The 26,429-nt window shown below is 37.4% G+C and overlaps 1 protein-coding gene across 10 annotated transcripts in view; it reads left to right on the top strand.

Moving 5' to 3' along the window:
- DLGAP2 (DLG associated protein 2) overlaps positions 1 to 26,429 on the top strand; it is a 463,956-nt gene that overhangs the window by 142,491 nt on the left and 295,036 nt on the right. Inside the window, exon 2 of one of the 10 annotated variants that reach the window (XM_030490184.1) lies at positions 11,407 to 11,578. The exons of the other annotated variants lie outside the window; for them this stretch is intronic. Within the exon in view, the coding sequence (XP_030346044.1) occupies positions 11,521 to 11,578 (58 nt within the window). The 5' untranslated portion in view covers positions 11,407 to 11,520. The remainder of the gene's footprint in view (positions 1 to 11,406; positions 11,579 to 26,429) is intronic. 10 annotated transcript variants of the gene reach the window in all.

Below are 26,429 nucleotides of genomic sequence, written 5' to 3'. Positions count from 1 at the left end.
AAAGTTCTTAATACATCTGATTATCACGGTATGGAGCAGCAATTTAAAGAGCCTTAGGTAACACGGGTGATGTGTAGGTAATGATGTGTAGGCAAACCAAATAGAAAATTCAGTAATGCAAGCTTTTTTCTGCAGTGGGATCCTGCCTTTTTCTCATGAGAGGGAAGGAGTGTAGGGCAGACCAGCATGAAAAACGAAACCTTGATCTGAAACGTCAAAGTTGTCCTGAATTTCTTCTGTTTAAATCCTCATCTATTTTATTCTGATGACTTTAGGGGGTTTGTTGCACTGATTTTCAAAAACATCTCCTGTAGGTTTTTTAGAAAAAAATCCTTAGGTTTGACATTGTGGATCAACCATTTCCAAAACATTTCAATATGAGGAAAAATGTATTTGCAGAAGCAATGTGATTCAAGCCTTTTTTTTTTTTGTTCTGTCCATCTTAGATATGGTCCAGACCATGAGAGGTTGTACAGCATCCAACATGGTAGAAATCAGAGGAAATGGTCATGAGAGCAGCCTGTATGTCTCTGTGTTCTCATCTCAGCCCACAGCAAGGGGAGGAAAGTCTTCCCTTGGTGTTAGAGAGGGGACCAGCCGTGGCTGCTCACAGGGAACATCTCCCAGACTGAGGAGAAATGCTTCACCGACAGGCAGCTAGTGCAGTTGCTTTCTGGGCACTGCACAGCATCCCGTCCTCCACGAGCTGCCCTTTGAAGGAGGCACCAGGCAGCACGTCTTCCCCTTTGCAAGTGGAGGTTTGACCATGTCCTTCAATGTGGGTTGCTCCACAGTGTATTGGTGTAGATTATCTTCCAGATCACTGTGACTTAACTTGATAGCAATGCTGAGTTCCTTCCCGTACTGCAGGGAAGGAGAGAGAACAAAATGGTTCACATCATCAAAGAGGTCTCACTGCAATGGCAGAACTACGCACTTGTATGTTTTTAAGATTTCTGCTGGCAGTGACACCTGCGTAAGTCCCCAGAAGCCTAAATGTAGCCTCGTGTAGCCTACAGATACATAAGAATGAACATTGTGCCTGTTTAAACTATGATTTATATGAAACCAAGCCCAAAGCAAATATCCAAGAAAACTGTATGATTCCAAAAGAAAGTTAGACACCAAGAAAAAGTGTGATTGTGATATCTTGGGACTATGCTGATGACAGCAATGTAAATAACACATACAAGCGATATGTATAATCTGTACAGTTTGTAATGCAATTAAACTATCTGAACAGACTCACCCAGGACATAGTACAGTGTGATCATCCTTTTTAGCAGGCAGATAGTTATGCCTTCTGAAGAAGCCGCCACCATTCATTGTAGTGATTCGTTGTTCTATGCACTGAAATGCAAGATGTATTGTGCCTATTTTCAGTTAATGCTTTTTCTTTGTAGGTGTCTTGATTTATCTATATAGCATTCTTTTGATTATTGTTACGGAGTAGGTAATCAGCATACAAATTCTTCTAAAAAATCTCTGATTTTGCTGCAGATCTGTTGTGCAGTTTCAGTGGGATTGACCATTTTCTTAGTGCAACTTTTGATTAGATGGAGTTTTTCATATCCCTTTTCATCAAGCATAGATCCATTATTTACAACAGTGAAGAGATAATAATGAGAAATACAAGAGAAGTATGTCTGCTCTATCGTGCAATGATGGCAGGAGATCGATATGTGAGCTTTGGAGAGCTGTGGTCCATGATACAGAAACCTCTGCCTTGAGCAATTCAGCCTGCGGAATAGCAGTGCTGGTTTACAGCCAAACATCTATTTATTTATTTATTTATTAATCTTATTCATCAGCTTTGGCTTCAGGCTTGGACAAAAGCCCCAAATTACCATAGATTGCCTTTCATTTATTTGACTTAATCATATTCACTCAGCCAGAATGCTGCAAGAGAAGGAGGAAAATGTTAAGAAAAGTAACTCCTGAAGGTAGACTAATAGCTTCTATACAGACAATTAAACTTACAAGGAGACGCACATGGTGCAGACCTACTCTTGCCAAAGTTTCATGAGCAGGCATCTCCAGATTCTGGACAAAAAGGTTGCACCACACTGTGTCAATCTGTCTGCTTCTAAGGCCGACTTTTTCTTAGATGCATGGTTATTCATTAATATCAGGAGCTTTGCTCAGGCAGAACTACTATGCAACATATTGTGCATCGCTGCACCTTGCTCAAAGTGCTTAGGGCTAAATGCAACTCTGGCAGGAACATTAATGTGCTCCTTCTCTGCTTTATTTTATTTTAATTAAGGAAAGTAGTAAAGTTGTTCAAAGCAGCTTGCATTAAATACACAAAATCAAACCCCCAAACAAACTCACTTAAATATTCTCACAATGAATATGTTCTATGCCAAAGTAGTAAAGTAACTAAAGGAAGAATATTGCACTATGTTGTCTGGATGGATTTAAGAAATATATTGTAAAGCTGTTTATATTTACAAAATAATCTCCTAATTCAGATGCGCTTACCTAAACTCACTGTGCGAGGTCCTTGCTCTTGATCCATTGCTGAGAATATATGTACATACATATGTGTGTGTATGTGTAAGTATACACATATATGGGAACAAACTAGTGTGAACCTGTTGCACGCTTCAGCAACCTGCGCCAGTCTTCATCCAAGAACACCTCTGAAGTGAGGAAAGATCATTACCCTTATTTTAAGAATTAAACAGAGGCTCTGACACTTCTCTCATGTGCCTTAGGAAGCTTCTGGCAAAGCATGAAATTAAACCCATTATTCACCAGTCTCACACTACAGCCATAAACACTGACCTGAATGATGGACACACTGCAGTAGTCTTCAGTCTTTCATAAAAGTTATTCACGATTTTTTCCCCATATCTGATAACTGCGTGTGACAAAATTCTATGACATCTAGCATGACCAATGTGTTTTATCCAGCAAGTGTGCTAAAATTTCATATATCCTGTGCTGACTCAGACAGCCTTGACTACCCAGATAATTTGGATCTCTGGAAAAATTGAGGCTGTATGCATCTGTGGGGAGAGACGATCTGGCAGAGATCTTTGATCTCACCATTTCTAGGACTGAGATTAGGAATATTCAGCTGTGATCCCTCTGCAATATGTCTAACATAGTTCTGGGACCAAACGAATTGTTAGGACCACTGCTGTTTGATACACAGACCTGAACCATGTAGGTCTGGGGATAGATTTGCCTCTTAGCTGAATGTATGTATGGAAGGGTCTTTTCTGGTTTGGCTAGCGTGCAAGTCATCTTCATACATGCATAAGCATGACATATCAAGTCATTACTGGGAACTCAGTGTGTATTAGTAATGTCATAATCGTGCTGAAGTTCTGTCACTGCATAATGCAGATATGTGCTTTTGATGCAATAGCTCTAATATCAAAGAACACACGTGCAACTGTGATAGAATAAAGCATTTGTGTGTTTGGCTAGCCTCCTAGAAAGTATCACAGGTAGTAAAAATAAGTGTCAGGCATGCTTCACGGATAATAAAGACTTTATTAGGTAAGCTACAGCTAATTTTCTCCTGAGATATGTCAACACCATTCCATCTAATTTAATCTGGAATTGCAATATGATAATATAGTAATATATGATCATGGTGTACACGTCAGCAACTGTGTACCAGGTGGTGTGGTGCGCTCTTCCCTTCTGAGTGCTACTTCCTAGTGTTCCTTCACTTGGACTTTTATTAATAAGTAGCACAGCTAGTGAAAAATGTTAATAATTTCCCATTCTCATTGCCTTGTTTGGGAAATGGGTAAGGGGTACAGGAAAGGGGAAAAGAGACTTCAACTTATTGTGTCCTTTTCTCATTTTACAACAGTGTCTGTAAGTAATCAGGAGGCAGGAAGTTGTGATCACAGTGAAGGATGCGAAGCTAGAATATTTGAGATCACACAGCTCTTTTGTCTTTTCCTTTAGGTGTAACACAGAAGAGTTTAAGAGATCCCTAAAGCAGCAGCCTAGCGGAAAAACATGCTTTTGTTGGTATCTCTTATTCCTTGAGTAAATTTTACATGTGTGAGAAATGGCATTAACGTCAGTAAGTTTGATTATGTGGACAAGAATGGCACATATAAGCAAAGGTATAAGATGATATTAGTGATTGTCTGAAGCCCAAACGTTAATTGCAAGGTCATTGCATTAGTTCTCATAAGAACAAAAGTAAATCCCAGGGGTTTTTTTAATTTCTTACCTTCTTTACAAAAAAAATCAGCAATGTTAACTGTTTGTCATCATCTTATGCATCTCTTCTAAAATGTTTTCCTTTTGCATGTGTACCTATCAATTTAAACTATTTTTCCTCGAGATGCTATGCAGGCAGAAATGTATCTGTGATCCTGTCTGTGAAAGAGAAGTGACTGTAAGCAAGTTCACTGCTTTCAGCCCTGGTGCACAGGTTGGAGAACCTGTAGTGTAAAATGAGCATCTATCCATTCACCCTTCTCTGAGTTCCTGTCTTTTCACAAATGCTAAAAAGCACAGCTGGACATGAGTGAGCCATAATCACTCTTATTCCCATTTTTGTGTTCTGTATCAATCTTCGCAACAGACTGGAAGATGCCTTTATGAATTAAAGGATTGCTTTATTAATTAAAGGATTGTCTCTGTTCTTAGATGCATCCTGATGTAAATCTGCAGAGAGCTATAGAATCTGCCTGCATCCTCTGGCAGAGCTCTAATGCCTGGATAATTGTTATGAAGATCAGAGCTGATAAAACCAATGTGTCTTTTTAAGCCCTTAATTCTTTTTTAGAGCTGGGAAGTCTCATAGTTTTTATCTATTTCTTTAATCCTCATATTCCTGACTAAGCAGCCTTAAAGCAGCTAGTTGTTGTAGAAGGGTTAGACATCACCATGGCACTGTGGCACACAATGCTACCAGGAAAAGGCCTGATTATTCTGAAGGACCTTTTCTCTTTTGGAGCCTGACATGCACTCTCCTGAAGCAGCCTTCAGTGAAGCTCCTAAAACTGCAGGGGCCTCCAGCCAAAAGTTAACCACAGCTGTCAGCTTGAGTTTGCTTGCATAGCTCGAGCAGGAATGTATTTACCTTGTCTGTACCCCAGGTCATGAGGCAGCATGACAGTCTTTCCGCTTTTTTGTGGAAATGGAGCAGAAACAATGTGGTGGGGAAGCTGCTAACTGATAATTTCCCTGGCATTTATGTTTCAGTAGAAAAGGAGGTAGAGTTATCTCCAGCACTGGGAAGTTCCACAGGTAAGGAATATCTTCAGGAGAGGAGCTGAGAGTGCTGAGGTCAGTTCAGCTGGCAGACACTGTCCCTGAGCTGCTATAGCCAGGACTGGGTAGAAAGTCAGGAACCAGTAACCAAGCTTGTGAAGCTACCAGCTGACACAGGTCTCTTGGTCACATATGAAAACAGCCCTCTGCCTCTAGCTTCAGATCTGGCATAAAGAGATGAGCCTTTTTTAATCCATCCTGTGTGTGGGTTCTTAAAAATAGTCACTGCAGCTGCATGCTGTGAGTCTCTGTTCATTTGAAGAAAGAAGGATACTGAGCAGGTTTAGAGCATAGTGTCTTATCGAAGCAACATCTCCCTGCTACCTTTAATTCTCCCAGGGACACCTTTTACACAGGCCAAGACAGGGTTCTGTGTATATTCATATGAGTGCATAAGCACTGCATCTAGAGCAAGTGTGAAAATGTTACCAAGAATTCACAGTACATTGAGTAGAGCTTTCAATTATTCATTGACAGCCTACTTATATTCCTTTTCAGTGTTATACTTAGAAGTGTAACCATGCGTTTTCTCCAGATTTTATGGATTAGAAAATCATAAGATTAGCCAGTCCATAAATTAATCCTGATGTATGTTAAGTAACTCACCTATAAAATGGAAGCTTCCGGTATGGAAAATGAATGATTAATTTTGTTTTCCTGGTTAAAAAAAAAATCCCTCAGGTGCTTTTCTGTTTTCTGCTGAAGCTGAAATTTTTCAGTCCTCTGACAATGTCTTACACCCTCCAATATGTCTTGTTTCTATGGAGACACCAACGAACTGCAGCTTGCATTCTTCTGCATATCACAATACAAGGTTGTTTCAGAATTCTCCCCTGTGCTTCACTCTCTTCTCTTTTAATCAGAAATTAATCAATAGGTTCAGTACTCTTGTCTCATACACTCACATATACATGCACAGACACATATGATCCCTGTGACTGTGAGCCAGCCTATAAACGCAAGGTATGCTTTCAAAGTTTTATTTTACAGAACAGTACATTTTGTCTTGACACTTTTAAGACCATAATTCTGAGCTGTATTGGATGGCGGGGGTGGGGGTAAGGAAGATTCATATCTTGTATGTGGTAAATGAGATGGGAGGATTTTATGATACTTCATGCTTTTTAATAATGGGAAGGACATGTGGAGTTCTGGCATGGCCTTAAAACATGTTGTTGGGATCTTTGAATTTTATTCTCTTAATATTATCCGAGTTATTGTTTGGCTCCATTGTCTGGCCTCCCTCATAACTTTTATGTGAAATTTAATTTCCCCCCTTATCCCTCCCACCCTGGATGGTGAGTTATTTCATGGTGGTTCTGTAGCTCTAATTCTCCAAGCTTTATCCTTCCTCCCCTGTGATTGCAAGGCTTCCTCTTTGGGACAGTGGAAAGTAAATGCTTGTGTGGCAGAACACAATGCGTTTGCAAAGAGCACAAGAAAGAAACTATGTAAATTCCTTTATTATTATTATTATTAAAAATGTACTATGAAGTAAAGAGTGGTTTTAATTAGTAAGAATCAGTGAGACTGCTAGTTGTATGCTAGTGTTAGTGAGCCCTTTGAAGTCAGTAACAAGCCTTTTCTTCCTGCAAGGTAGTCTGAACTATTTTTCCCCTGTTAAATTCAACAGGTAAAATAGCAGCAGGCTATACTGGTGCCATGAACTCATATCATACTGAAATCCATTTCCAGTAGCAATTCAAAATAGCATTCGCAGAGGCCTCATAACTGTTGAATGTTTACGTAACCCACCTGGTGATGGCAACAGATTACGTCTAATGCTCAGTTTATGGACTCATGTGCCGAGATGTATGCTGAGCAACTTTTTTCTCATTTTTTCTTTGTGCTATACAGCTGTCTGTCTCCTCCTGCTGTCTCATATGTTGATTGTTGTCTCCTCCTGACAAAGAATATATTTTTGTCTTTCTTTTTGTTTTTTGGTGGGCTTTTTGGATTTTATTTTTTTTTTTCAATTTATGGACTTACGAAGTTGAACTGTAGTTCTTAAATGCTACAACAACTAGTAATCCAAGAAAAGCAAAGAGTTTTGGTGATACACTCACTGCTGAACTAGTATTTCTTTCAAATATGTTTGTATATATGTTTACGCATGCATACATACATACATACATATATATGCATATGCTTGCCTTTTATTACCCTTTTTGTTGTCAAACTGAAAAGCAAAGAATACAATTAAGGGAGCTTTTTATATGAGATTTCAGAAAGAATGCTTTGTTTGAATGCTATGAATATTTATTGCACTCTCAATTTATTTCAACTGTTCAGTATTTTTGTTGTCAGACAGAAAGTAAGGTTTAACCTCTAAATGGACCAGAGCATTACTGCTTTCTCAAGGATAATAATGGTAGCTATGCAAGCTAGCACATAATGGTTAAATATATCCTTGCTTTTGACAGAAGCTACTGGAGTTGGAACAGAGATGAACATAGCTTATTAAATATAGCTCTTATGAAGACTGCCCTATAATTACTGTGATTTTTCTTTGTATCATTATGATCATAGGCTGATGAAAACAATGAATTGTGCACTTTCTGGAGGCCAATAACTATTCAGCCGTATAAAGAGATCATACCTAGAGTAACAAGCTTTTTAGTTTTCTTTGAGTAGTCTATGTAAATAACACACTATAAAGGTTAAATAGGTCCTTTTACTAAAGCTCATTCTTTCACTGGTAACAGTTAAAAACTTACAGGAGAATGCTCCAAAGAGGACCAAGAACACTTCATTCCATGACATCTCATACATATCCATGAGCAAATCTTTTGATACTCTTTTTAATTGAGACTAGTTTTTAGTGTATAAAAAGGGATCTGCTGAATTTTTTGCATATCTGGAAGTGTTTTCTGAGATGAAAACCTCAGAATTAAATGGCCTACATACCCAAAATGTTATGAGTGCAAAAACGCCCAGTTGTCCTTTGCTATCAGCTCTGACACTTCACAAATCCAAAACAGATCCAGGGACCTGGATTCAAGTATTTTTCATATTCTCTAACCCGTGAGAGATTTCCATGCTTTTGGGTACTGAAAGGAAAACAGCAAGGGTGTGTTCTTGCAGTCTAGGTTATTTCCTTTCTCCCCACGCCTGTGTCAATATGACTGGGAAGGCAAAAGACCTTGACATAGCTGTTCTATGTCAGAAGTAGTGAACTTGAGCTTTTCAGCAAAGACCTTGGCCAGTTTTGAAAGTCCATTGTTTTCAGCAATGCCCTTACCTGTGAAGCTTTCTTCCTTGTGTATTTACTAATAACCAATGTTTCAGGGGGTAGAATTTGGACACTTAAAAATTTATCTGCTCGTGTCTACTTAGTAATGTAGAATAATAATTTCATTTTCTTATTTTCAGATTTCATGAGACAATTGAGGTGCATGGAAATTGCGCAGTATTAATTTCAGACTTTCAGTATGAAGAAAGCATGCTTGAGAAAAATAAGTAATTTCAAAGACAAAGTTAGGGTTTAAGAGTCGTTGCTGTTCACTGTTGTGCTTGTAGAGCTGGAAGGAAGATAGGGACGGGCATGTCTGAGACCAGGGCTGTGTACCTGCCTTTTCAAGCAAGCTTCCTTCTGCAAACCAAGCCGGCTTTGTGTTAAAGACATTAGTTTCGTTGCCTTGGCTACATGTACTGGAAGACTTATCTGAAACCTCATGTTCCTGGTGGTTGTTATACCTTCTCATTTCTAGCCTAATTTATTCTCAATTGTCTGTTTGCAGGTCACCCTTAACTATTAGGTAAAATAGGTCTTTTCCTTCTCTGTGTTTATTTGTTTTTGATGTTTAACAGAGAGACACCTCTCGTGATTCCCTTAGTTATGCTGGAAATGTATTTGGAACTGTTTGTGTCTGTTGTACATTCATACATATTCACAGTATGTGTGTCTATTTAAGTAAATATTACCTTCTATTTAATATTATTTGTTTGTTATCATGTATTCTCCTGCACAGCTTTTAAGCAATGTAATTTTTTTATCAATTGCATGGACTTAATTCAAATATCTCAAATCTGTAAGGGTAAACTATGGTATGAAATAGTGAGTATGAAAAGATAAATAGAAAGAAGAATTGAAGTAAATGGTTCAAAACCCATTCTGAAGCAAAACCAAACTTTCCTGTAGATTTGGTTTAAACAAGAACAAATACATAAACAGTCAGCTTTGCTATGCCAAGGTTTCCCAAATGGCTTTTGGGTAATGCCACAATTAAACATCAGTCAATTCTACAAATAATTACTTATTGAAACCAATTAAAAGAAATGCTTTTGACAAATGGGCTTTTAAGGCCTTGCTGCAGAAAACTTGGCTGATGGCGCATTCTAGTTGTCCAATGAACAACTATAATGACTGGTCTCTGTTTCAGCCTTATTTAACAGTTTCATTAATAGTATTAAAGAAAGCAAGTGAACAGCATGTTAATGAAGTCAGCAGATGATGTAAACAGCAGGAAACAGAAAATAGAAGATACTTAGAGATTAGAAACATGAGCAAGAGGAGTTATCAATGTATCATATTCAGATTGAGTAAAAAGAGAAGCTAATGCAGCTGGGATAAATTCATTCAGAACTGATTTTATATGACTAATACATATTAAAATATACAGAAATATATACACTAAATTACACTAAAACCTTTTTTTTTCTTCTTCCTGGTAGAGAAAGTCTCATTTGTGATCAGTGTAATACCTAAAAGGGCAATACTGTCTTTAGAAGAGTATGTAGATAAATTGTGTAGAAGAGCAGACAAGTAACTATAGAATCATACCATCAACTAGGTTGGAAAAGACCTTTAAGATGATCAGGTCCAACCTTTATCCCAGGACTGCCAAGTCCACCACTAAACCATGTCACTGAGGGCCTCATCTACACAGTTTTTGAACACTTCCAGGGATGGTGATTCCACCACTTTGCTGGGAAGCCTGTTCCAATACCTTTTGGTGAATAAATTTTTTTCTAATATCCAATCTAAATCTCCCCTGGTACAGCTTGAGGCTGTTACCTCTTGTCCTATCACCTGTTACTTGGGAGAAGAGATCAACCACCACCTCACTACAACCTCCTTTCAGGTAGTTGTAGAGAGCAAATTGCTAAGTTTTACACAAATAGCTAGATTGTAGGAGCAATTTACTGTTGTTCAAGAAACAACAAATAAAAATCAGTGTTTGAATAGACTGACTTACGAGGAAAGACTGAAATGTAATGACTGAGCAAACAAGGAATGGAGAGGAAGACTACTATAATCCTCATGCCTGAAATATCTATAAGCATTTAAAGAAAATATGACTAATTTAGCATTACCACTAATTTGATATCATATCAAGAATATGTTCTTTATTAGGTGAAAGCAATCTCTTACCATATTACATCAAGAATTAAAAAATAAATACGTAGAGGCTGTAAAGTATAACCTAGTGTCAATCAATGGAAGCCTAAAATAGGCTGTAGGCTGCCTCTCACTGGCATATGGAAATGCTGAGTCTTTTCAACACCCCTCAGTGTGAATATGTGTTGCAGAGTCCCTAAATTGTTAGATCTAACCTATTGTGGTTTTTTTGGTTTTTTTATCCTCCCTTTCCCTAACAATATCCAAATTATAGGAGAGGAGACTTCCCAAATGCTCCATTAAGTAAGCCCAGTCCCACACAAGCTCTAAAATACTTCCCCTTCCCTGGTGTGGTGACATGCATGCTGCAGGCAGACTGACAACTGCCTCCTCCAGTTAGAACATAAAATCATCAATACCCTTCTGAGTTCACTTAAAATGTGACTAAGTCGATCCTCAGCTCATGCATTGTCAAATCCCATTTGGTGAATCTTTTTCCTGTTCCAGCTGGAGATGAGCCCATGCTGGAATTTGGGAATCTAGATTTTATGTTCCAAAACTGAACAAAGAGGCTCGGACTCATTTCTAGCTTTAGTCGCCTAAACTGCAGTCATGTTCATGTCTGTAAGTAAAATGCTGAAACAGTAGTTGTCTGGGAAAAATAAATGAATGATGATTTTAAGAGAGATGCTGTGGCTACTCAGTGCAGTAGCTTCCAGCTTTTTGGTGCTGTTCCCAGAAATGCTTCAACCATGGTGAGGAGCTCAATTCTCTAATTAAAAAAAAAAATTGTATCAAATATTTTTCAGCTTTACACTCTCAAATTAAAGCTTAAAAACCTCCAAGGAAGGAAAGGAGGCCAGATTGGAGGGGGAGGAGGTGAGAGGAAGGAAGCGGGTGGAGAAAACCACTATATTCCCAAGATGCAAGGAAAGTTGAAAAGTAGAAGAAAAAATATATTAAATCAGTGTAAACTAAGAGGTAAGTTTAAGGCATTTTTTTACATTGAATGTATGTTTTGTTGGGGTATTTTTAGCAATAAAATTCTGTATACTTTAGAAACATTTAAAATACATTGAAGTGAGGTAATTGTTTTTTTTTTTTTAATTTCGTCTGCTATAAACTTGATCTATATTTTTATTAAGACCTATCAAAGGATGTGTTGTGCTGGGATTTTGCTAATTTTCTGCTGTTGCTGGTTAAAACTGTGTATTACCTCACCAATGACTTACATGAAGTGAAGCAACATCCCATGGCAGCAGGCAGGGTGTTTTGTTGTAGAGCTCAGCTGCGAAAGTTAATTGTTTATGGAGATTTAATGGACATTGTGCTCCTACTTACCTACCTTACTGTAATTCAGCAGTGGATTGGCACAGCTTAGGAAAAGAGCCTCTGAAGTAATAGATTTTGGTATAGTTAGGAAGATAGTTGATCTGTGTTCTTAACTTGAGGTCAGAGCCGTGTCTTACATTGTTTATTAGTGGTGGTGTTGTTATTGCTACTTGGTGTGCTGCCTATACAGGGGTTGTATAAGTTAAGTTTTGATCAGAGACCACATGCCAGCAGCTGAATAGTAAAGTCTGGTGCGCTTAAAAGCTCATTACTGGGATGTTTGTTGCTCTACTGCCTGTCAGAGATACAACAGAATAAAAGTATTGCTGATTAATATAACTCTGCTTGTGTTGTAACACCATGTGGTGCTAAGGACTTTGTCACAGATGAGTTTAGAAAGGAAGGGAACAGAAATCTGGAAAAAGTAGAGGCAGGTGTAAGGAGGTTCTGCACAGTTGTATCAGCAGGGCAGGGATGTTCCTGCAGCCCTCCAGAATATATCCAGTACCTACTGCAAATACAGACCAGGTTGTTGGCAGCATTTTTATCTTTGAAGGTTGGGAACAAGGTAGGGCAAGTGTGTGACAGCTGCCATAATAGAAGAGACCAGAGCTCTCAGTAGTTGATGGTGAAGAACAATACAGGAGAGGGGGTTTGCAGGAAGGGCTGCTGCCTTCCTCTCTGATCCTTATCCAGCTTCTGCTGTGCCTGGTCCTTGCAGGCTGGAGGTAGTACTGTGTTTAAAAGCTTCTGATGTCTCAGTTGTTCATGAATTTATCCAGTCTTTTTACATGATTGATTTCCAAAACATGTTATAGAAATGGGTTCTATAAATTAATCACATTGTCTTTGTTTTAGGCCTCCTGTTTGAGGCAGATTGCCTCAAGTGGTTTTACTGTAAAAAGGGAATAGTGTATCTCTGCTTATCATTGCCACCTTAAGATGTCTGGTTATAGGCTGAAAAGTTGTGGTCTGCTTAGATTCCCCTCTGTTCCATATGTCTGGTCATTCTTGTCCCACTCTGTATATAAAATGTATAGCTATGCTATGTTTCTTCAGTGATTCAGGTGAAAATATTAGTGGTTTGCTGCCTTCTGAAGACACATCTGTCTAATGACTATCTATCTCCCCTTGCTTCTGTCACCATTTAGCCTTTCTTAACTTTTCTAAATTTTTTTTTCCAAGTTGAACTGGATGCTTAAATATTTCTACAGATAGCAGTTACATAAATATATGCATGGCAGCTGTGCACTTCAAGTTGAATATATTATAGATGAAGAGCTTGAATTCCACAGTATTTGTACTATTTTTATTCAGGCACATCCTGAGAATTTAGTATCAAATGGCCTAATTCTGCTCTAACTGACACTAAAGCCAGTGAGTTAAACCAGAAACTCCTACCAGACTCCATAGGATCAGGACTGGTCCCACCTGCTAGAGAATAGAGCTTGACACCACTTTCAGAAACGTTCTGAATTGTGCATGAAGTTAGATAATAAGAAGTGCAATCTTTTATCTTTTATAGGAGAGGAGGAGACTTGGGAGAGAGGTAACCGCAATTGTGTTGCGGACTGCAATCGTAGGATTGAGGAGAGCTAGAAGATGGTGATGGCTGAGCAACGAGAGCTGTAAGGAGTAGGCAGGGAGAGCTGGCAGGCATCCCAAGAGTGAGGGGAGTGAGAACAGAGCCCTGCAGGCAGGCAGGCAGGCAGGCAGGCAGCAGCTGCAGTTGCAGACCCCCGAGGGCGGCGGGGGTGCCGCTACATTAGTCAGATACTCTGATGTCAGAAATTCTTCAGACATCCAAAAGGCCTTGGACGACTATGAAGGTGAATAGGAATTTGGCATCCCAGGGCACCCATGCAATTTTCAGCCTTAAGGTGACGCAAAAGAAATAAAGGACAAGGTAGAAATTGTGCAGGACTAGACAGCTGATGATTCCAGCAGTCTTTATTTTGTTCTATATAGATTAATGGAAAGCATTTTCCTCAGATATCTAGAAACCATGACCTATATTTTAAACAGAGTCTTCAATAAATAATTAAATGGCTGTTTAGTCACAACTCCATCACCAGACAAAATTATCCAAATGTGGAATTAACCATAATGATATTCTTCCCAGCACCTGGCATGTGTTCTTGTTCTTTCCCTTCTGTGGACATTTTGAACAGGAAGGGATCCCTTTTAAGTTGATATGGTTTAGTATGGGACTAGAAGAAAAAAAAATGTTTAAAAGAGGTTCTGTGTAGCACTATATAGAGTTACCTGGTTTGGTCGTTTTCTTAAAGTCGGATGCCTTTGCTCATTGCTAATGCAACAGGATAGAAGCGGGGGTACAACCAGGTCGTTAAAAAAGCCAAATGTGAAAATGACTCATTTACTTGGAAGCTTGCAGCAACCCAAACAAGTTGATGTGTTGGTATTGATACATCATTTACCAGGTGTGTTGCATCAGCTTCACTTCACAACAGATATTAGACGTAGAGTGCCATGAAGAAATTCAGGTTGGCGTTAATAACGTTATGCATAGCAGCACTTCAGGAAGAAAAGCTGCCTCTGATACTGCTTATTAGAGGATTTATCCAAGTGTGCAGAGAGAATCTAGCCAACTAATAGCAAAATGGAGTAACGTGTCACTATGAGCCTTGCTATATCCTCTGGCTGCCCTCCCTAAACAGGCAATACCACTCTGACTCTGTCTCTGACTAAGACAAGGCAAGTCTTAGCAATGCTTCAACAATTTGCTCGCTCCGGTGTTCAACTAGCTGCAGCTGGGTCAGATTGAATGGAAACATGTTTTGAGCAATTTCAGGCTCTTCAACATGAGTTTTGCCAACAATTCTGCTGGCAACTGGAAATACTGAAGGTTTTCTCACTGTATGATGCCTATCTTTGCCAAATTCTGTCCCTTTCCTAGATCATGCAGAAGTGCATCTTCTCCCTATTAATATATGTGACTTATCCTTGTGTTAAGCATCCCTAGATGCCTAATTTTTTCACTTTCCACATAGTGTGTATTCCTCCATGGTCACTAGGGTTAGAATGTGCACAATGGTAGAGAAAAGGACTGAAGGCAAATCTTTTCCTTTTAGAAACTGATCCAGATTGGCAGAAGATGCTATGCAGAAGGCATAGTAGATAACACTTCACGAAAGGTAGAAAGGTTTGAATGCTGCGTAGGTTGGAGAAAGCAAAGCATAATTTCTTGCTATCTTCTTCCCAGCCAAAAAAAACCAAAAGATCCTCTATTCTCCGCAACCATTTACATCCCTGTAGGGAATGCCTCTGTCTCCTGAGGCACCCCTTCCCATTTCCCCAGTAGGTCCTTCTTGGTCAAGGATACTGTGTGAGTGCAGCTCTGTAGTCACAGAAGATGTTAGGAACCCACAAAGTTCACAATGTGAACTTCACCCCCTTGCTTTTCATCACTGCTAGGAACACAGACAGAAATAAGACGAGGTCCCTTTAATATGATCATTCTTCTTTCTGAAGACATTATTTAAGTATTATTGTATAACAAAGTGTATTAAAGTGTCCAATCTGCACTATATTTTTCTTCATGGTCTTGCATGTTCAGAGGTGTAGTTCAATGCAAATCTTACATGTGGTTCCCTGTTCTGGCGGTGTATGGGCACAATGTATTCCACTGTTGGGTCTATTTTGCTTCCTGGCTATAGGACTTTTTCTTTTTCCTTGAAAGAGTGTAAGTTAGAGTAGAAAGGGAAGCAGGAAGTACTGCAAATTGTTTACTACCTCTTAGAAACTAATAATGTTTATTTTTACAGAATAAACGTTTCTGAAGTCAAGGAAGAAGCTTTAACATGCAATTTGAAAGAAGTTTTTCTGCTGCCAAATTTCTCAGCAGATGAAATAACAAGTGTTCTAAATAATAGCTTTCATGTATCCAAGAGGAGTTAAACATTTAGCTATAAAGTGACTTCCAGATTTTGGGGAAATGTACTGTTGTTTTCTGTGGTTTTGGCACTAACTTACCTGTCAATATTAAACTACTAATGACAAACATCCATCCTGACTTTTATGGACATTCAGAATGCACTCCAGTGCTCTTTTCCCAGTGCTCTTGTGAGCTCTCATGAGCTAAACATGGGCAGGAAAGTGATAAGCGCTGTAAGCTGAACTAGTGGGCAAGGAAGGGGTGGATCTGAAAGTTCTGCTTCTTAATTCTCTTATGGCATCTGTGCTTGGATACGGATAGAGGAAGGAATCTGCTCTTGGTTTGAATCAATGAAGAGGTATTGGTTGCCTGGAATAAGGAATTGACTTTTGGGATAGTTTTTTTCCTTCCCCTTCAGTGTAGCTAAGAATGCTCAGGTAGGCCACAAGAAACTGCAAACTCCTTCTGCAAAGGTAACCTGTGTAATGAAGGAAAAGAAAAATATTTTGATGGAAAAGTAGCTTATGTACTGTTATTATTTTATGCTTCTATAAATGGAATAATAAAGTAGGACTGAAGTACCTTTCTGACCATGCAGCAACCTCTAAACTTTATGTACAAAACTGAGCTATTTGAAACACTGGCCAATTACCTCACTCCCTAGTGGCATTCAGTAAAAGAAAGATTAGCCGAGAAAAGGTTGACTGAATCCTCAGTTAATAACCATCTTTAAAATAAAATAGGTAGTGGCTATAAGCTTTATATACCATCTTTATTTAAAGAAATTGCCTTGAGTGGAAAAGATTTTCCTTGCCAGCATTTGCCCCAGAAAGCTACCTTGTGAATGCAACCACAGTGCCAACATTGGCACAAAGTCCAAGATTATCAGGCAAGAAATACTGTACTGACCTCCAGTGCCAAAGGTGTCTTTGAGCTCCAAGCTGTTCAGTTCTCTTCTGGGAACACGATCATGATTTGAGTTTTTATGCTGGGAATGCATGTTCAGCAGATGCTTTAAAGTGGAATTATTTGATAGAATCTCAGAAATAGTTGAGTTTGAAAGGTATCCCTGGAGATTTTTCAGTCAAAGCCTACCTGCTCAAAGCAGGGTCCTGAGTGGGCTGCCCATGACACTGCCTGTGTCAGTCAGGTTCTCTGTATCTATCTCCAAAGATGAGGACTCCAAAACCACTCTGAGCAACATACTCCAGTGTTCGATCAGCCTCACAATGAATTTTTTTTTCTAGTTTTTAAGTGGAATTTCCTGTGTTTCAATTGTGCCCATTGCCTCTTGTGCTGTCACTTGATACCATTGAGAAAAGTATGACAGAAGGACAGTTATGAATTTGTAAACTGTAAAAAACTGTATTACTTGCAAAACAAACAGAGGAACATATAAGAAATAAAATTATCATTACTATCATTACTCTGTTCTTTAAATATAGATCAATAATCTCAAAAAAAAAAAAAAGAGCAGACTGGAATTAGTAGAAAGTAGATGTGAGGAAAAATCAGAACTCAATGCTTTGCTTACCTCTTGGTGCCTTTGCGAAGAGAGGTCAAATAAATCCTTCGCTTTCAAAGTGCTCTTTGAACAAGTTCAATGAGTCCAGCTCGCTCAATTGGATTCAATGCCATTCTAAACCAACTAACTTATAAGATTAAAAATGAGGTCCTGTGTAATGTTGGATTGCAGCAGTATTTCTTCTTTGTTTCAGAATAATTTGTGAGCTGGATTATCCCAGTAGCTTTGGTTAGAGTAGATGCAATTTCCTATATCACCACGCTTTAGTCAGTAATATATCTCACTACAAGAGGGTTGAGTGCTCGTTCTCTCTTGGAAGTAAGAATGGAAGATTAAGATCTAGGACAAAAGCCTTCAGCTGTGGCTTATGACCCAGGAAGTTAACCCCATCATGATCCATGCTTACATTTTGAGCAAAGCATGAAGGCAACCCCAGTGCATTATTTACACAATATTAATGCCTATAAATGAGTAAAGATTTTGACTGTCTTCCAGTACTCATTCCACAATACATGTTTTACTGGGGAAATCTGTTCAGAATCACATTTGTTATTCTTGACAATAACCTCTTTCTCTGCCATCTATTATGAAAAACAGCCAACAGTTTTTGTTACTGTAATTCACAATCTTAGGTCATTCTTCAGAGCTATACATAGTGCAAAGGATAAATAGCCAGCATGGTTTCTTTCATTGCCGTGAGCATTTTGGCAGCTGCCAGTGTTTCATCAGAGTAGTGCTGAATGAGGCTATACATATGTTGATGGCTTGCACATATTCTAGTGATCTGTGAGTGTAAAAGTCCATATATGAATGGGTTTGATTACTGTCTATAAGAAACCCCTTTATTTAACAGATTAATAATTTCTTATTATTTGAAGAAGAATTTAAGGTCATCCCATGCTCACACAATGTGATGAAGATGGAGAATAGACAATACTTATTCCAGGTAACTTTCAGAGCTTTGCTTAAGGTGGCAGAGGTAATAAGACAATTTCTGTTGTCTCCCTTTACTGCCTGTGAGAGAGGTTTACCTCTGGCTTTCCCCAGTGCCTGTAGAGGGAATATTTCAATTCCATCTTATGGAAATGGACAGAGTTAGGTGGAAACACCTGAAATTTTGTAAGATGCTAATATTCTTGGTAGCTACAGTAACAGAAATATTCATGTCACTTTACAAAACTTTCTGAATGGAGAGGTGACGTGCAAGTTAACTGCAAAAAAACCCCTGTTCATATGGTTGTAATTCCACTGAATATTAACACTCTCCTGATTTTAGGTGTAAGGAATGGTAGTGTTCTGCTCTGTCTGGCAGCAGTTTAGAGTGGCAAATGTGTGCAAGGCTATTATTAGGCAGAAGTCTCTGGAAACTAAAATGGTTTAAGGTTTTAAGGTTTATCTGTTGTTGCAATACCACTATCACCACAAATGCTAACACTTATTTTTCTCTAATAACTTTTAATACCTTATAAAACAAGTAAGGGAAGATGAGGCACTCTCTTCCACTACGAGAATTGTTTTAGCTTGATTTTTAGGGACATGAGTCTATTTTAATCTTGAATTTATCTCTTTCACTATGCCACATAAGTTATGCTTCATAATTGTGCTCATCCTGTTTTTCTAAACATAATTTTTCTGTCACTGTGCCACTGCCAGTGAGTATAATAGAAGTCCTTTTCATGTATGTCTTTGAATGATAAATAATTTAGATAATACAAATGAGATCACAAGGAAACTTTTGATATTTTTGTGTATTTATCTTTGCAGGTGTACATGTATTAATGTCAGATGTATTCTGACTCATTCACATGCATTCTGAAAAGCTTGTTTCCTGATTCAAATCTATATTGGTATGTATCAGTGAGGCAAAATGGCAGCAAAATGTATTTTGAGCTGTTTAAGAAAGTCAAGCATCTAAAATGATCGAACTATATCAAATTATCAAATGAATTCTATGAATTCTACTAAAGTCTACTAACATATAACTTTGAATTGCATGTTTTTGTATGGGAGCACATTTTTCTGAGTCTGTCTGCCAGACATTAATCCAACTGAGCAACAGTTTATATTGGCTACCTCCTATAAGCTATTGCATACTCATATGGAAGCACTGACTCCAACTATGAATGCAATTAAATACAAAAGGCCTGGAAGTTAAATGTTCTTTTGTCAAAATAAATGCTAAACCCCATGCTGAAGACCCAAGGGCATGATAGCAAGGACTCACATATCATACTAAGGCTCATTTCTACCAGCTATAATTTCTTTTGTAAATTCTGGAGTAGCTTGCAATTTACTGAAACTTTTGAACTAATTTCCTCTCAGGTGAACATTTCCCACTGGTTCCTTTATATGTGGACTTTCTCTAGATAAATATGTCAGTGGAACAAAAGAAGGGAACATTCTGGCGGTGAAAGAATAGGAATTATCTGTGAGAGTGGGAAGCTTGAACATCTTGGAGGTTTTTTCCCAATGCTTTTTAGCATATTTTGCTAAAAAGCAGATGCTTCAAATGTGAGAGCTCAAAACCAGTCCTGTGGCAGAAACTTGATAGAACAGTAAAAGCTGTCAAAGCTAGCAAAACTGTATAAAGTATATGTTTAAGGATAAGATGATTTCATGCTCTACTCATTAGAATTTTTACTCTATGTTGGTGCAAAAATGGCAGTAGAAAACCACTGGAACATAATGGTCAGTAAAAGTCTTTTGACCCTAACATTTGTCATCTTTCCTTCCAATCTTATCAGTATTTGACTAGAATAATTGACATAACCAGGGTATAGCTTTAAAGTAACTTTATTGTAAGATATTCTTTAAAACAATTCCAAATAAAGAAGATGTCTGTGGTAGACATAAACCCAGTATATCCAGGAAACATTGCAAGCATATAGTAGAGGGCTGATTAATAGGATCAGTAGATAAAATAAGCACTTAGGTTCAATGCTTCCAGATTTCTTGTAAAAATATAGACATATGGAAAGTAGGCAAAAGAATTCAGAATAAGATTTTAAATAAAATCAAACCAAAGATGGATTACTGCATACGCTGTATAAGCATAAATGCTACTAGGAAAACAACTGCCTCATCATCATGGGTTCAGTCAGTCAACGGATATTCGAGACAGTAGATCAGTGGAGTCTATCATTATAGAGAGCTCATTATGAAACAATTTCAGAGGTCAGATGTAAAAACTTGTCATATGAGTTTAAGTGAAGAATAAGTATTAACTTTTCAATATTCATCAAAGGCGCAAAGGCCATGTTTAGGTTTTCTAATGGTTATGAATAAATTGCATTTTTATTAGTTATCATTCCTAAACAGCAGTGTAACAATTCAAACAATAATTACAAAATGTTGATGACACCTCCTGAATACTGAACTGACCGTGCAGGATTGCATGTATTTGCTCTGAAAGAATGATAGATTCATCAGTCTCGAAGCAAAGTGTATGCTGTAAATATGAAGATATGAGCTGACCAGTGGTGGAGCTTCAGATATTAGGGGGACTTGATTTCAAAGGAGATAAACCAGCTATGAATCTCATCATTCACAGCTCAGAGAACACTTAAACCATGTAATCTTTCTTGCCGCACTGCAGGAATTGTCACCCTGGTATGTTTTCATAATGCTTTATGCAGTTTATGCAGAGACATTTAGAGGCTTCTATAATTTTTATAGAAAGATTTTTCTAAAGTCTAGTAAATTTCACTGCTAGGTATGGCTTCCTAATATATATATATAGTATATATATATTCCTAATATAATCTTAAATTAGTCTTAGCTCAGCTTCTCCAAAAGGGGGCAAACAAACAAAAAAAGAGCAAATAACAAATATCAGTAGGCAAGTGGCTTCTGACCTCTAATTAAAAAGAATGGAGGCACAACTTCATTGTTACACCTCCATGTACATTATTTTTCTTAGAAGCACTGGCATAAAGTTGAAAAGATTGATTCACTTTTGTTCACAATAATGGTTCAGAAAAGGATGCCTTTCTTGACTAAATCTTTAGGAAATATGTACCAGTATCTCTTAATGTAGCAGAATGTCACTGTGCTAAATTCCATGGGCTGGTGCTCTTGTGTTCTCATGCATCCAATGTGGCATCTAATAGCCTTATGTTTGTTTTATAGTTTATGGTTATCAAGACAGAAATTTTTTCTGTAATAAATGCAATATGCACTTTCCAGTTCTTTAAAATTTGTTATATTCTGTGTCAGGTTTCCTTACAATAACCAATTATCTTTGACATGTAGCCTGATCAAACGCTTCTTGAAAAATGCATACTGTTCACGTCACTCTCTTATCTCTCACTGCAGCATTATCTTCAAAGAGTTCAATCAACTTAGTTATGCAAGACATTCCTGTTATACATTCATATTGGCTCACTCTAATGGAATTAAGCTTTGCTTAGTGCTCCCTTGCCAGTTGCAACAAAATTGTTTTCAATATGTGTTAAAAAATGTTAATCTAGCTGGTGAATATATGTTTTACTCTATCCCATGACTTATTTGAATAGTGGTGGTCTCAACTTTTTAGTTTTTCAGGAGGTGGTTCTGCCATCACAGAGTATTGACTGTGAAAGCTCAGTAAATGCTTTGCTAATTGAAAACATTACTAAGCAAATAATATTCATGTACTTTAATGACAGAAACACAAAAGGAAAATAGCAAATTTCAGAGAGTGCAAGAGGAGTCTAGAATTCAGGATAAAATTGCGAGTGTTAATAATCAGAAAACTACAAGAATGCTAAACAAAATTGACCTTACAATGCTGTAAATATCACACCTTTAAAACCAAGGTTCTGGAAGCTTGGAGAACTTAAAAAAAAATAATAAAATACTGATTTTTTTTTTTTCAAATAAAAGGGTTCTGTTTGTTATATTCATCATTTTTGTGCCACAGGCATAATTGCATTTTAATACTTGAACTGCATTTATTAGTAGATTAGCAACTTAAGTACTTGTTTGGAATGAAATGCCATATATAGATATAAAATTAGGAAATTAACTGTTTATAAATGGTGTATCATCAAGGCCGTTACCAGAGTAACAAATATATAATACTAAATTATAGAGTTTAAGAAAAAATATTACAAAATGGGAGGAGAAAAGAGACTTAAAGACGTAGTAAAAAAAGGAATAGTCTTTCATATCTCTGTGAAGACAGTTTACGACAATGCAGGCATTATATGGCAGAGTGAAAAGGAGTAAAAGGTAGAGAGATCCTTACAGCTTGGAAATGGAACCGTACTTTTGCATTTGTGTTCATCTCGGAGGGAAGAAATAGGTCCGAAAAAAACACATATTTTGTTAGGAGACAAAATAGAATATTATGCTAAAAACCTTCTCTCAAAAGTCTAAATGATATGAAAAAAAGCATGTTTGTAGAGATGGAATTTTTTTTTTAAATATTGGAGAAATGTTTTCGTTCCCAATGGCAAATGGATCTATTATGATAGGTGTGAATTTGATAACACTCAAAGAAAAGGAAGCAAGACTTTAGAAGGCTGTAAATCACACATATTGTAAAACACTGGGAAATAATGCATTGATTATGTTGTGGGAGTGCAGTTAGATACTAGAAACTCAATATTTTGGTGAAAAGTGGATTTTGTTGTCATGCAGAACTTTCTCAGTTGACAAATAGCCAGTTTGTTGCCTAAACTGAGAACAAAATTGGTATCAGTAAGTTGAGTGCCGTAGCTTTAGCAAATTATAGTTCTCCCTTCCCACTTAAATCAATGGGAATTCTCATCTGCTGAAGTACAGTTAATGTTGTTCAAAGAAACAAGTTATACTTAGATTACGTGGGAAGCACAATTAAGACAAACTTAAATTAGCCACATTTCCCTTTTACTTGTTACTTTAGAATTGTAGATTTGTTCTGATATGACTTAAAACATAGACATCGCATTTCCAACCGAATGGCTTACTAAAATAATGCAGCATCACTGTTTGTTAGCTTTTTTCTCAGTGAAAGAGGTTATTTGTCAGCCTCTTTTCACAAGTAACAAGTGACAGATCAAGAGGAAACAGCTTCAGGTTGCACTGGGGAGATTTAGATTGGATATTAGGAAAGATTTCTTCACCAAAGGGTTGTCAAGCATTGGAACAGGCTGCTCAGGGAAGTGGTAGTCACCATCCCTGGAGGTATTTAAAAGATGTGTAGATGTGGCATTTAGGGACATGGTTTAGTGGTGGACTTGGCAGTGCTAGGTTAGTGGCTGGATTTGATGATCTTAAAGGTCTTTTCCAATGTGAGTGATTGTATGGTTCTATATATCAATCAGTTTAGAACATAAGTAATTTCAGCAGAAATCTCATCAGTTGCTAAGGAGTGGCATGTCACCTGAAGATTTTTTCTCACACAGTTATTTTGTTGTTGACCTCTTATTGTCTTTGAAAAAAGCTGGGAAAAAAGATGAAAGGCAAGATAAAATGCGTGTTTTCTCTTACTAAATATTTAACGAATTTGAGTATATACACGCATGAATTCTGATTCAGCCAGATGCTTTCAGATCCATGTCATGTATTATCCAGAAAATGGAAAACTGTTAGAACTGGATGGATTCATTTTTTCTACAAGATGTTGTGAAACAGCTTCAGAGAACTGGCATAGTCTTTAGAGATGGTCTTGTTTTTTCTATTATGTGTTGAATGATATGACATATCATTCAACATTCATATGACAATATGAAAATATGTGCTGTGTCGGTACCTAAACCATTATGTTAGTGATAACATAAAAGCAATTCATTAAGTTCCATACAAATTTGGATTACTTCAAAATATATATATTCATGATTTTTCAAAATACTTTTCAGTGAAATATTTTATTTACTGTAAAAATTCACCTTTTGCTTCTGTTTACCACCTGTAAAAGGAATGGAGAGATCAGTTGATAATAATACCATCAGATCCTGCACTGGCAGGGAAAAAATAATTCTTGTTAGCACATTATGCAGTCTCAGGAGTCATCTGCTGAGTAAATGAATGTAGTGGCCCTGAAGGAAGCCAGACTGACAGGGCTTTTTTCTCAAGTCTTCCATTCAGGCTACATGCAGTGCAGGGAGCACCCTCACAACTACCTTTCTTTCGTCCTGCACTGAAGCAATGAAAGCCAAATCCCTGTGTCCATGTTGTCTTTCTCCTTCTCCTCCATGGATTTTTTTTTTCCAGGGCTATCATTAGAGTCCATTTGTCAAATTATAGCTCTTTGAAACAGGAGGAAATCTAACCCATTCTTTTGCTTGTGAAAGCTTATTCCTTGCTGTTGATTTTTTAGGGTTTTGTTTTATTAAAGTTAAGATGGTGCCTAGCAGGAACTTACATCATTCTGAACAGAAAAAGGACTCCAAACACCAGTGGGTTTGGCCAGCTACTAGGGAAAATCATACTTGACAGATAGGTTTTGTTCTGGGCATAGATTTTCCAATGCCTGAATCTTTTTAAAAGGGAGATTCTGCGTTGGGTCTGTGTGCATACCATGCATTCAGGAAACCCAGGCTCTGGCTTGACAATAAACTTATTGGGGAAACTTTAAAACTTTGTTTTTAAATGTTCTTTTTCTAATAACTTTATAGAACTCCCTTCTGCATTGTTGTTATTATTACATACGTACTTAATGCAGACAGAATGATTTTGCCTGCTAGCTGAGTTAGTTTTGGAAACAGAATGGGCCTCCAGCACCTAGCTGGATTGGAATAATAATTTACTGCTTTAATGCCATGAAAAGTATTTATTTCTAAGGCCTAATAAAACATCAGTATAAAGTATCTAAAAATTGGAGTGATGATGTAGCCTCCTGCCATATTTTATATCAGAAAATTTGTTTAGTTCTTACAGAAACCTTTCTTTACATTGACACAGTTTATTTGGATAGTAAGTTTCAAAACGTTGTTTTGCTTAGTAAGCAAAGGGCAAAAAATGCTGTCATGTTTTCTATTACTAGACTTTGTTTATTTAGTAAAGTTTCATTATTTATTTGTTGAGAGGAAAGCAAAAGTTCACTGAATTCATCAAGAACATTGTAAGAGGAGAGGGTATGAGACAGTGAAAACATTCCTATTGACACTTTCACTTATCACTCGCTCTTTTCTTTAGAATCTGGCTGGGTAGCCAGCAATTCCTGTAGGTGTTGACAAACTGGAAAAGTCCATTTAACTCTTCTAATAATTATACTTTAGACCTAGTGTTAGGAAAAAGTTCTTTACTATTTGAATAGAACCATAGCTATTAACATAGGAGAAGCCTTTCAGTTAAAATCTTCATTTTGATAGTAGTTGAGATTGTTTTGAGTTTCTTCATGAGACATGTATAAAGAGGTTAAAAAGCAGCTTGCACACTCCTGGTTCAGCCAGAACATGCCCTTTCCTCCCTTATTTGACTTTTATAGCAAGTGTACACTGAAACAAGCTCTTCACTCTGGTTGCACTGTTCAGCTATAAACTTTGTTTAGTTATATCAACTTTCCTTACCTGGCTCTTTGGTCTTTTTTCAACCTCTTTTTCCAGGAATAACAATTACTTCTTTTTCATCCTGTTCTAGCTGTGGCTTCCACCAACTTAATCAAGAACATTGATCTGATGTGTGATTAACACAAATGTCTGTATCATTAACATAAATAGTGAGAAAAGTTCAAAAGTTTCATTGAATAGATATTAACTCTGTGGGGAAAACCAGAAAGTCAAAACTAATAAATTGAAGATGTAATCAATTATTTTGAGTTCTTCCTGTGTGGAGTCTGAAGATCTCCACATGATTTGTTTGGGGTTTTGGGGTTTGTTGTTTGTTTGGCTTTTTTTTGTGACAGGCAATGCCATTGTATGGATGGCATCATTAAAACAGGAAAGGAAATTCCATCTTCGGATATAAATGACTGTAGTCTTGCTACAGTAGTGATGAGGAACATACCATCACATTAGAAACTAAAAAGTTTTAATTTTTAAGGTTACATTGATAATTTTAGAAATAAGAAAATGGTAAAATCAGCTGCAAATGCTGTTAGGTCCATTTTCACACTTTTCCATTAATTTTAATAGAATTGAATTTAGTTGCTATCACCTTATGTGCCAGAGTGGATG

The sequence above is a fragment of the Strigops habroptila genome, chromosome 6 (assembly GCF_004027225.2).
Source record: "Strigops habroptila isolate Jane chromosome 6, bStrHab1.2.pri, whole genome shotgun sequence".
NCBI lineage: Eukaryota > Metazoa > Chordata > Aves > Psittaciformes > Psittacidae > Strigops > Strigops habroptila.
Note: the sequence above shows the minus strand (reverse complement) of the source record. Positions and strands in the feature narration are given on the sequence as shown.